A 13054-nucleotide genomic window follows, 5' to 3' on the forward strand; every position below is an offset into this window, starting at 1 on the left:
GACCCTGCCTGTCCTTACCTGGCTGGGGAGCAGAGGGGTAGGGCCAGTCCTGCTGGGCTGGAGCAGAGAGCCCAGTCCAGAGAGCATACTGGGATGCTGTGGGTCTCTGGTTTAAGTTAAATTAGGAAGGGGTCTGGGACAGACATTGCATAAACTGGTTTGAGCCAAATCAGTTAAACCTAATACTACATTCAACCAGGTTCATCTCAAACCAGTTTCAGCCATTTTCCAACTGGTTCATGTGCACCGAACAGCTGTTCTGTTACAGGTTTAAACCAGTTTCTCATCACTTAATACCGGTTTATCTGTAATGTTTGTCCCTAGCCCATATTTGGGTTTCTAACAGCAATACGTGACCTAAGAAATAAAAAAAAGTTCTACTTCTTTTGGTGACAGGAAAAGGAACTACTTGTATGAGGAGTTATTTTTTGTAAATTCATTTTCAGATAAAATACTATGCAGTTTTTTCACCTTTTCAGGTTGGTTGAATTTCCATTATAAATGTATAAGAAATAAATCTTCCAACATTCGTGGAAAAGACAGAGATAAGGTTAAAAGTTTGAACGTAACCACATAGACAATTAATACCACGTAATAACCTGTGCGTCACTACTTTTTCCCCACCACCCTCACATTTTTAAAGGAGCATTCTTACCGAAGTAGAATTGCTCTCCACGTTCAATCAAAATGTAAGTACCTGTCTATGCTTTGAAGCTGTAAGATGCACCCCGACAATTATGACCTGTCCCTTCAGATAAGTAGAGTTTCCATGGCCTGGTCTCTAAGGCTAAGTACAGACATTTGGGGAGGTTAAATCGGGTTCAAAATGGCTGCCCGATTTAAACTTAACTCACCCTAGTGCTGAACTTACACTTACAGACCTGGTCTCAGTGGCCAGCAATCAGTCTAAACCTGTAACTGAACTGAAGTTCCATGCACACAAACCAGTCTAAAAATGGCAGAACTTGGTTTAAGATAAACCTGGTTCTATGTAGTATCCAACTTATGCAATTTTGGAATTTCTGTCCACTTCCCCTGCACAGCCACAAGACTGGGAAAACCCAACCCCAGTGATGGTGTTTTTACTCCCCACTCCCTGACCTATTTCTCCCCAATCCCTTGTTCCCACTCTCCCAACCAACCAACCCTCTCAACCCCCATCCCACAAGCTGCTCTGGGTACAGATGCTTTTATCAGTATTCTCTGCTACCAGAGCCAAGCAAGTAAATCCAGTGGGAGGAGGGGCAGGAAGCACAGGGGTATACATTTACTGGCAGGACCCCACCCCACCTGCAGGTCATGCCGTCCCCCCCCTTGGCAGGTCATGCCTCCCCCCGCCATTCCCCAGCAGAGCCCTGATTCCCTCCAGCCTGCTGTAACCCCATCCTCCCAGCTATGTCCCCCCATTCTGAATTACCTCAAATCAGGCAGCCATTTTGAACTGATTTAACCTCCCCCTAACACCCCCAAATGTCTGTATTTAGCCCTGTGGCGGGTGCAGAGATCCCACCTCAGGAACACAGCTGGGTATTCGTATCCCTCCGCTGTTTCCACCACGTGAGGCGGGCCAGTAGGGGGTGCTCCTGCGTTGAGCCACCCACCTCCCTGCGCCCGACCACCTTCCAGGCTCCGAATGCCTCCCTAGGGGCGCCTTATGTCCGGCCGACCCCTCTCCCGGAGCACACTCGCTAGTCTGGGGGTAACGTGCTGCCACCACCCCAAGAATGGACTGTCTCGCGGCCCTGTGTCCTTGGGGTAACACAGGCCTAAAGTCCCACGGGTACTCAACCCAGTACAGGCACTTGGGGTACTTCCCCAAGTCCGGGGGCAAAAAGGTATAGTCTCCCTTAGTCCACAGACCTAAGGGGTCTCTTAGGCATAATTTAGACCCACCCCTCAATAAGTCTCCCACACCAGTCAGAAAGGAGAACTTTATTGATTACAGGGGGTAGGGTAAACTAGGGTACAGGATAGAGCAATATCTAGAAATCCTAAAGAGCAAACAGTCTGGCTGTGGTAGCCTTTTGATTACGCATCTGTGATACTTCCAGCTAAATATCTAATCAGATTGAGTAGCTTACTCACAAGCATCTTCCAAAGGCAGGTGAAGTTTCCCTTTGGAGGCAGGCGGTTCCTAGCTCGTGAGTTTGGGGGGAGAGAGCCAGTTTCAGATGTTAAGGCTTCTCTGTCCCCTGCCTGGCTGCTGCGTCACCTCATGGCCGGAGAGGAGAGACCGCCTCCTTCCCCGTCCTAACTTATATAGCCCCTGTGACCTCATTCACCTGGGCCAGCGGAGGTCAAGCCCCAGTTGGCTGTCAGCCAACCAATCTGAAATGCATCACCTGTTACCGGGCAGATTCCAGCTCCCCAGGTAGAAACCCCTTACCCAGGTAAGTGATGCAAGTCACGTAGGCAGAGGGAGCAGGTTCCCCCTCCCTCAGGAATGCAGCCAGCTCAAGTTCCCTAAAGAGACAGGCTGAGGGTGTGGTCCCCTGTGGGCTGGGCCCATCCTAATTGAATGGTCACAGCACAGACAGTTAAATCACAGTGTCACAGGGCAGAGATTTTTGGGGAGAGACCAAGGTGGCTTTCTGCCACAAGCCCAGGGGTGGGCAAAATGGCAGATCCAGCTGGTAGCTGGACTCCATTTCCCAGCAGTCCCTGCCCACATTACTGTGGCCAGTTCCCATGGAGATCCCAGGAGGGACGGGGTGGGGTTTCCATGGAGATCAGCCCAAGCAGCGCTGGCAGGATGTGCGGCTGGACAGATAGCTATTCCAGTGCTGGGGCTGGGATTTTGTAGCCGTGACAGCGTGGTCAGGAGCCAGGGCAGAGTTGCGATCCACAGGAATAGGTAGCAGATGGCAGCTGTGCCCCAGCACTGGACTATGCTATCATAGCTGCAAAATCCCAGCCCCAGCACAGCTCCTTGCCCAGCATGCCTTGCTAGAGCTGCTTTGGCTGGTCTCCTGCCCTGAGAAGGGGGCTGGACTGGATGACCTCCTAAAGTCCTTTCCGATCCTACTGTTCTATGATTCTACCCTGCAATCAGAGGTAGAAGTGCAACACAAGATGGCATGCTGGATCCTGCCTGGGCTATCAGCAGCAGAAAATTGCAGCAGTATGGGCTTCAGCCTGTCCCGTACCACAGACTCTGATACAAGTGGCTAGGTGTTCAGGTAGACTTGTGCAGCTCTACTTGAAGCCCATAACCCTGCAGCTCCACCTCTTGTGTGCCCAAACTCACTCAGGTTTGCTGAGGTGCTGGGGTCACTCTGATGTAGACATATTCAAAAATCACTTTCTAGATTAAAGTCTCATCCAGAATGACTACCAGGGATTTAAAATTAATAAAATGAATTAAATTGGATGCTTATTTACAGTGTTTCCAGTACTAATGATTTTCACTAACACATGTTGCTTGAATATACACATTAAACCAGCAAAATAAAGCTTTCTCTGTTAACTGTTGCAATTGCTAAAATAAATGTGCTTTGTAGATAATTTGACTGTCATCAATTCAGGACTTCTCTGGGTTTCTAAACAAAGTAACATGAAGTGTAAAAGGTGATTTTTTTAGCTTATGTCAACTGAGCCATTTATGTTTAAAATACTATTCCAAGTTTTCATATAAAAAGAAATGACTATATTTACTGAAATTCAAAATGACTCTGAATTTAAAACAACTGACACTCCTCCCCTCAAAAAATTATATTCTATACATGGAAATTATATATGTGCTATAATTTTCAATGTATAGAATCTAAGGAATCAAAGATAATCTTAAATTTGCCCCCCCGCACTGCCATGGTGCAAAAAGCAGTGGTAAGGGGCAAGGGGCCAAACCTTCTACCCCTAGCTCCCCCTACTCTTTGTTCCTGTGTGCTTGCCCCCCCACCATGCTGTCTTGTCCCTCTGTGCCTGTACCTGCTGTGGCAGAAAGCCACCTTGGTTTCTCCCCAAAAATCTCTGCCCTGTGACACTGTGATTTAAATCTCTGTGCTGTGACCATTCAGTTAGGATGGGCCCAGCACACAGGGGACCACACCCTCAGCCTGTCTCTTTCGGGAACTTGAGCTGGCTGCATTCCTGAGGGAGGGGGAAACCTGCTCCCTCTGCTTACGTGACTTGCATCACTTACCTGGGTGAGGGGTTTCTACCTGGGGAGCTGGAATCTGCCCGGTAACAGGTGATGCATTTCAGATTGGTTGGCTGACAGCCAACTGGGGCTGACCTCCGCTGGCCCAGGTGAATGAGGTCACAGGGGCTATATAAGTTAGGACGGGGAAGGAGGCGGGCTCTCCTCTCCGGCCATGAGGTGACGCAGCAGCCAGGCAGGGGACAGAGAAGCCTTAACATCTGAAACTGGCTCTCTCCCCCCAAACTCACGAGCTAGGAACCGCCTGCCTCCAAAGGGAAACTTCACCTGCCTTTGGAAGATGCTTGTGAGTAAGCTACTCAATCTGATTAGATATTTAGCTGGAAGTATCACAGATGCGTAATCAAAAGGCTACCACAGCCAGACTGTTTGCTCTTTAGGATTTCTAGATATTGCTCTATCCTGTACCCTAGTTTACCCTACCCCCTGTAATCAATAAAGTTCTCCTTTTTGACTGGTGTGGGAGACTTATTGAGGGGTGGGTCTAAATTATGCCTAAGAGACCCCTTAGGTCTGTGGACTAAGGGAGACTATACCTTTTTGCCCCCGGACTTGGGGAAGTACCCCAAGTGCCTGTACTGGGTTGAGTACCCGTGGGACTTTAGGCCTGTGTTACCCCAAGGACACAGGGCCGCGAGACAGTCCATTCTTGGGGTGGTGGCGGCACGTTACCCCCAGACTAGCGAGTGTGCTCCGGGAGAGGGGTCGGCCGGACATAAGGCGCCCCTAGGGAGGCATTCGGAGCCTGGAAGGTGGTCGGGCGCAGGGAGGTGGGTGGCTCAACGCAGGAGCACCCCCTACTGGCCCGCCTCACGTGGTGGAAACAGCAGAGGGATACGAATACCCAGCTGTGTTCCTGAGGTGGGATCTCTGCACCCGCCACACCTGCCCCCCACCCTTTCTTCCCCTTGTAGCCTGCCTCCTCCTGCTGCCCCCTGAAGCCTACCTCCCCCTGTTCTCCACTGCAGTCTGCCCACCTACTCCCTGCTTTCCCTGCATTTTGACTCCCAACCATTTTCTCCTGCAGCCTCTCCCCCCAGCCCCCTGTTCAACCCCTTCTGCTGCAACTCTGCTCCTCTGGGGCAGCCAGCAGAAGCATGGCTGTAGCCCGGCCTCAGCCCATTCTGGCCAAGGAGAAGCAGCAGCAGCTCCCAGCCAGGCTGGTTTGGAGTTGGAGCCAGAGCAGAAAGTAAGAGGGGAGAGGAGAGGCACAGGGACAGGGAGGAAGGAGAAAATGCATCCCCCCACACCCAACCCCCCAGTTTCCTCTGTGCTGCCCCTGGCTGTATGTCCCTTCTACTGCCCAAATAAGCCATTCCAGCCCAGGGCAGGCAGCACCTTGCCTCTGGCTTCAGCTCCAGAACTGGAGTCAAAGCTGGAGCTGAGCTGCCACCACCTGTCTTGTGGCCTAAACTCAGATCCAAGAGGAAGCTTTTTCTTCCCTATGCTAACTGGGGGTCAAAAAACCTCAACTTAGATTTTAATAAATATGATAACTCAGTAATGGTAAGTTTAAAAAGTCGAAGACAACAGCTGGACAGACTCCTGATGTTTCTTTGTGAAAACTAACTAGACACTAAAGTTGGAGCATCAGTTGCTTAAAAAGGGTGAAATTCTGTTTCACTAAATGGGAATTTTCCTATTGAGACTTGAGTTCAATGGTGATTTACCAATAATTCCAATTAAAAATAAAAACAGATCTTTGATTGCCAGGCATGCTTAGAGGATACCCACCTGAAACCCTGGAAGACAACCAATTAAAATAGCCATCAACTAATTTTAGCTTCTAGTACAGACATTCAGTATGAGAACATCTATTTTTTCTGAGGTCTCATCTCAGGAATTTAGGGGTAACCATAAGATTACCATTGGTCCATCTAGTCCAGTATCCTGTGTCTTTACACAGTGGGGGAAGGTGAGGGGCAGGGGCAAACAGGGCACATCCAAAATTTTTCACAGGTTATTCCTCTTCTATTGAAACTTCCACTGATATTTTTTTTTTTTTTTGCAAACTGTCCAAAAAGATACCAAAGTCTCATTCCTGTGTGGTAACAATTAACAGAGCCCATTATCAGGCATGTATATTTTGAGTTTATTTTGTCCCATGTGCATCCTATCTTCTTAATTTTAATGAAGATTAGAATCTACAGAGAAGTGCGGAGAAATATATATTCAAATAATTTCACTAATACTAAGTAAAGGTGGTCAGCTCTTGCCAAAGCATAGGTGTAAGTCACAGACTGCATGCTGGCACTGAAAGCTCTCTTTCCTGGGAAGGAAAACACTTTCCTTCTGCTTGTCTTACACAGTTATCTGAAGAGCTGGTGTTACCCTTAATGCTGAAACTGAGGGGTCAATTAACTTCAACTTCCTAGAATCCTAATTTTGGAGAACTAGAAATTAAGCTGAATTTACCAAAGGAAGAGGCAGAAAAATGAAACAAATATGAAACATACTTCACTCCTTTCTCTATTCTAGGCAAGTGTCTCATTTTACAAAGAGAAGGCATAGTTCCATTTAGGTCACCCCCTTAAACTAAAACTAGGAAAACAAAGCACCAGGACCTGGGATCTGCAACTCCACTATATCTTCATGACATGGCATAGCATGGAATTACCATCACATGAAAGGCACCTAGGATAACTGTGGATATCAAAATACAGATTTTGTGTGCATTTCTACTTACACCTTCAGTTTTTGAGCCTTGTTCCTGCACAGATTTCTGCAATTCTTCAACCTGGGATTGTACTTCCAGAAGTCTCTGATTTACTAGCCTGAAAAAGAGATAAAATCCTAAATAATTATTTCTCTCTTTTACAACTTATTTTTCCGTATACTTTTTAAATATACTAACATTTCAGTACATTGCAAATCTGGAGGCACACATTTTGTACCCATGAGAATTGGCCCAATTACATGCAAGTTGCAAAGTTACACTGAATTTATTTAAAGTCTCAACAGGATTTACAGAAAGTATGGCCTTATTACTCTGCTCTTCCCCCAAAACAACTCCAGTGGTGAACACTTCAGGCACAGACAGGATTACTGGAATGGATGCATGCCCCAGAGATTACTTCTAGCTCAGCACCACAGGAAGCTGTAACACTCATTCCTGCTGCATCAAAGCTACTACTGTTTTTTCTCATGAAGAGAAACTGTGATGCCTGTCCCTTCCAAGGGGAGAATAAGTTTTAAAAAATAAATAATTTTAAACCTATTATATGTTTAAAAATATTAATAGAAATTTTTTTTAATAATGCTACCATTTAACAACATGCAGTATAGTCAGGAAGTTCAGGATAACTCTTAGTGGTGGCTTAAAAAAAAGTAAGAGTTGATTTAAAAGTAAAGCAGTTGATTTTTCTGAACAAATATGGTGAAAACTCTTGGATGAGGCATGAGCATACACCTTATGGTCCAAAAGACCTTTTTTAGGCAGAACTAAACCCTTTCTTAATTTCCTTACAATGCTTTGCAGCTTATAGGAACGGATCCTTAGAAAGCGCATTTTCTCCACAAAGACTCTCCTAACTGATGAAGTTGGGGATGTAGATGTGTTATGATCGTACTGGAGTTCCAGAGACAGAACTCCAGTATGATACATTTTATAGCTTGCATGGCTACTGCTGATTTTTGTCACAGATACAGCTGTGTATGAGATCTTTGTGATGGCCACAGGGGAAGTAATTTATTTATTAAGCACCGCACACTTATTCTAGGATAAAACTTAGATGTAGTTCTTTGATGTTTATTCAGAATTACTCACCAGGTCGCTTGCTGGAGTGTAGCACTATTACTTGCTAGCTTCCTGCACTAGAGATCTGCAGAGGTAATTCATAAATGAGACTGGGCAGGAGAAGGGGATCGGAGTGGCACTCAGAGAGAATGCAGGGCTAATTTGCAGCATGTCTGACAAAAAGGTTGGCCCCCAACGGGTTAGACCATGTGGAACAACAAGGAATATGTTCAAAATGTCATATCCTAAATAGAAAAGTTCAGTCATCAGGTTTCTTTTAATTCAGAACCTGTCAATTGAGTGAAGAAGTCTATCTGGTCAAACAGCTTCTTGACAAAACTCTAAAGTTTTCACTAAGAAATACCAGTACTTGGGACCCCAAATTTTGCATTGTTTCCACAGGAGAAGACAACCAAGACCCAATTCCATTGATTTTAATCCTCCAAGTAACAAGAAAACCCTGCATGGCAAGAATTAACCAAATGAGATTTGCTGATAACCTGGAGCCAGCGCACCTTCATTTAGGCTCCAAATGATGACAACAGGCTGCACAAAATTAAAACGTATGAATATTTAGGGAAGCATGCGCTGGAATAGAGACAATTATTTTCCTACCTGTTTTCGGTCTCCAGTTCATTTTTCCGCAGATTTGCATCATCTAGCAGGCTCTGCAACAAGGCAATCTTTTCATTGTCAGAACCTTCTTGGTTAAGCTTTAGCATTTTGTTCTCATGTTGGAGACGAATGAGTTTCTCCCTTGGGAAACAAAATAAAAAGGCTGCTAGAAAAATCCTGCCACTCTGTGGGGGCATCTGCACTTCATTAATGTGCCTTGGATCCTCTGCATTTACTTTATTACTTTCTTAATAAATTAAGAACTAAATGAGCAGTACCTAAAGTTACTTTGCGTTAACACCAGCACACAATTAATTAATGACGCTTACTGCGCATTAGCCTAATAACACTACTGTTCGCACTATTGAGCAGTGTTATTAGGCCAATGTGCAGTAAGCATCTCATGTAGACATGCCCCGTACGGAGGAAAACAATTTACCTCAGGAAGTGTGACTATAGCATATAGGTCACATTTTCCTTACTCAGTTTTAGAGACAAATACATGAAACAAAATTACACATTTAAATTTCCGTAATACAACGTTATAAAAATCACTAAATCTGCTTAGAACCTGGAGTTGTGTGTAGGTTAACTATGGTTACAAAATAGCTGGGATGTGGTTTAGAATTCAGTGTTCACTAATGACATCTATCAATATGCACAAAGAGTTAGGAGAGTTAGTTAACTTTCAATTGCAGTCCTTGAGTAACCTCCTAAGTACAGATTCACAGATGCTCACTGAAGCATTAAAGATAATGGCTATCAGGGTCTGCTGCAGATGCCTTGTGTGGGCATGTGGCTCCCCTAGTCTCCCCATTTCCAGGTTATGATCCCCAGGACCTCTGCCTCATCTTCCTTCCCTCTTTCCTGCCATATCTTGATGTTATGGTAATTGTTGGAAGGATGAATGGTATCTTGAGTGTTGGTCTGCCTGACTATAGAATTGTTCTTCTGCAGGGCTCCACCACCCTGCCCCTTTCCTCTTGGGTGACGAGTTGTACTTCTCTGTTGGTGGAGAGGGTGAGTCACTGAACCTCTGCTCCTCCACCAATTACTTGCTCCACAAAACATCTGTCGCTTCCAGATATGTCTCTCTCTTCCAGTTTACATGCCCCCATCTAGTCTGCCATCACCTTTCTTCCCCCTTGGGTTGGCATGCTCTTATGGGGTGAAATCTGTTCCCACTGGTCTCCAAGACTCTTAACTAAGCAGCTCTCTATAGGGTCCAGGGGTATGTGTTATGACAAACTGGAGTACACAGGGAATCTTACTTCCCCCCTGCTTATCACTCCCTTGCCTGGGAGCATTAAATAAAAGAAAAATAAAGGAAAAGGCTCGTGCCTCTTTGTCTATAGCACATATTCTGGAAAAAACCCCTGTAAGTCCTGGGTTTGAAAGTCCTGCTCAGCTCCTTGTAGCTGCTTAAACCCTGGGGACTGTTTACCTGGTCAGTCCAGACAAATCTCCCCTTTCTCTGGGCTATCTTGGAGCCCCTTGAGGCTAACCCTATCTCTGTGGTATGTCCTCACCCTCTTCCCCAGTGGGCTCGAAAACCTTTTCCTGGGGTACTCCCTCGGTGTATCCCCAGACCTCTGTCTCGTGTGGATCACCCACCACTACCCTAGTATCACTTATCTCACTCGATGGGTCGGGTCGGCTATTTGCTCATGATCGCTGTATAACAGGGTTCCCCGTCTCATGAGGGTTTGGCTAACTACTTCTCCGGCACTGCAGGTCTTCCCCTCAGTCCTGCTGTACCACCTTTGTTCCTGGGAATGCCAAATGCCGATCCTCCCTTGGCACCCCCCTTTTAAACTGCCTGGACTCTCTCTGGGCCAATCAGTGCTGGCTCCAGGGACACCGGTTCCCCTGACTCTGAAGCTGCTGTGATGCTCCAGTTTCCCCCCCCAGAGCTCCTCTCTGGCACACTGGGGAAGCACAGCCCATTTTTCCCTGAAGGTCTCCTCCAGTGTGCCACGGTAAGTTTCCCACCAGCATTGCTGCTCCCGCAGGAGTCTAGCAGGGGCTGTGTCCTAGGCCCCTGCTACACCTTGCCTATACACTGTGCAGGTCATAAAGTTGTCTTGCTGAACCCAGTCTATCATTATAGTAGAGACACCAACTAAACTGAGGGGGACCATAGATCCCCAAAAACTTGTATAAGAAGAAAAACGATGAATGCCACCTAATTCTGTGGTCAGCTGATGCTTCATAATAAAAACAATCTGCAACTTGGGGAGAAAAAGTAAAACAATCAATGGACTGAAAGTCAAGGGGACAAGAACATATTTTGGGCTTGCTGCTTCCAGGACAAGAAAGAATCCAAGTGCATGGAAAACACATGTTCTTATACAGCCTTTCCTAAAACTTTCCAGGGCTCAAGTTAGCTTTGTCCCCAGAAATGTTCATAAAATTCTTCGAACTTGCAGGGGCATTACAAAAAAGTGTTGGGCCTCTGTCAACATTAAAAGGAGAACCTTTAGGTTAGATATTAGGAAGAACTACTTCACGGTAAGGGTGGCCAGAGCCTGGAATAGACTTCCCAGAGAGGTGGTGCTCTTACCTTCCCTGGAGATCTTCAAGAGGAGACTGGATAGGCACCTGGCTGGGGTTTTATGACCCCTGCTACCCCCAGTGCTCCTTCCTGCCCATGGCAGGGGGTCGGACTAGATGATCTGTCTAGGTCCCTTCCGACTCATTGATTCTATGATTCTATGATTACTAGGGGTATGGCAATAGAGATTTTTCGGATCAATACCAATAGCCGATTTTTAAGGAGGCATATCAGCCAATACCAATCCAATATCTAATACCAGCCTGGCAACTTGGAGAGCTGCATGCAGCTGGTAAGTCTGTTATGGTGGAAGGGGAGGGGGGAAGGAAGGGGCATGGGGGGGTGCAGATCAAGGCCCCTGAGGTAAGGGAGGAGTGGGACTGGGGCTGCAGGACAGCTGTGGCTCATCTGGGGACGGGCAACGGGCAGCTCCTGCCACTGCACGCCACTAGTCTGGGAAGCACCTGTCCGAGGGCTCCGCTGCTGCTCCCACCACTTGTCCGGGATGGCACAGACGGGGCATGTGCCCCTGGATCTGTGCAGGGCAGGGCAAGACAAGCCAAGCAGTGGGAGCAGCAGCAGGAGGTGCTGGATGAGCAGGTGAGCGCCAGACAAGTGGCTCCCAAACAAGCAACACAATGGCAAGAGCCACCTTCCCTCCCTGCATGAGCCGTGGCTCCATCCCACACCCGGCCCGCCCCAGCTGGACAGCGCTTGCCCCAGCCCCACTTCTCGCTCACTGCAGGGGCCTTGATCTGTCCCTACTCCCACACCCCTTCCCCTCCCTCCACACCAGACTTACCAGTTGCATGAAGTTATTCAAGCTGCCAGGCTGTGCTCCTTGCTGCCTACGTGCAGTGCTGCACTGCAGCTGCACACATGCACGGGCATTTATCAGCCCAATTACTGGTCACATGAGGCCAATTTCCAATACAATCAATTTTCTTTATATCGGTGCCAATCTGATATCAGACCAATATATTGGTGCACTTCTATTGATAACTTTTTAAAGAAGTGCCAAGCTAAGTTGGTAGTCTGTGAAGCGAAGGTGTGGTTTTACCTACGCCACAGTCAATGAAGTCTCAGAGTATCATCAAAATATACAGCTTGTGAAACTGAAGTGTATGCTTATCATTGTCAAAATGGCACTTTCCATAACAGCTTGTCTGCCTGATAAAACAATGGGAGCTGCCCATTTACTACAAGAATCCTACATCAAAGACATTCTGAGTTGCTTTCTCCAAGTTCCTTTATGAAGCTCAGTCCTGCAGTTGACAGTACTTTTTTCTGTCTAAAAAAATAAGTACTTATAATTGAATGGTGTCCCACTGCCTTCAGGGAGCTACTCATCATACTGAACAGTTTGCTGTGCTATAAGCCTTTGCAAATTCACTCAGATTGTAGGCTCCTTGTGACCCTGATGAGAGCTCTCTTAATTGTAAAATGACTTGCCCGATTTGGGAGAAATAGAAATAATACATTCCAAAGTCCTGATGAGGGCTCAAAGAAGTCCCTGAAATGGTCAGCATTTAATATCTCCTCTTCAAAATGCTAGATTCAGTTACAGCAGTAAGTACTGTTTATTTTTCCTCAGGAAGGAGCTCAGCACATTTAAGGTTTTAACCCAGGAGTGGACATTTATTTTGGCTGCAGGGCCATTTAACAAGTTTTGGTGAGCTATCAAGGGACACACAAAAAAATCTTTCAGAAGATATTTTAACAAATTATAGATAAAAACAAATCGTATACTAAAAATCAAACATGTACTATAACATATTTTAATTTTATTTCAAAAAATATTTTTTGTCCTGATTTATGTATTTTGAGTAGTGTATATAGAGATGATTGCATAATAGCTCAAAAGAAAGTCTTACTCTTGTATATGGATGGATGTGTGTGTGTGTGTTGGGGGGGATGGGGGGTATGTACATGTGTGTGGGGGGGCTGCCCATGCACTAGGTCCCAGGAGCTGGCTGGGGATGGGGGGATA

At 46.3% G+C, this 13054-nt stretch overlaps 1 protein-coding gene across 2 annotated transcripts in view; it reads right to left on the reverse strand.

Moving 5' to 3' along the window:
• The window catches only part of HOOK3 (hook microtubule tethering protein 3), a 132073-nt gene that overhangs the window by 35633 nt on the left and 83386 nt on the right, over positions 1–13054 (reverse strand). For both annotated transcript variants that reach the window (XM_019517128.1, XM_019517127.1), the window contains exons 14-15: positions 8511–8651; positions 6846–6933 (exon numbers count right to left, since the gene is read on the reverse strand). In XM_019517128.1, coding sequence (XP_019372673.1) covers positions 6846–6933; positions 8511–8651 — 229 coding nt within the window. The remainder of the gene's footprint in view (positions 1–6845; positions 6934–8510; positions 8652–13054) is intronic.

This window comes from Gavialis gangeticus, unplaced genomic scaffold (assembly GCF_001723915.1).
Source record: "Gavialis gangeticus isolate Ggan-Ray unplaced genomic scaffold, GavGan_comp1, whole genome shotgun sequence".
NCBI lineage: Eukaryota > Metazoa > Chordata > Crocodylia > Gavialidae > Gavialis > Gavialis gangeticus.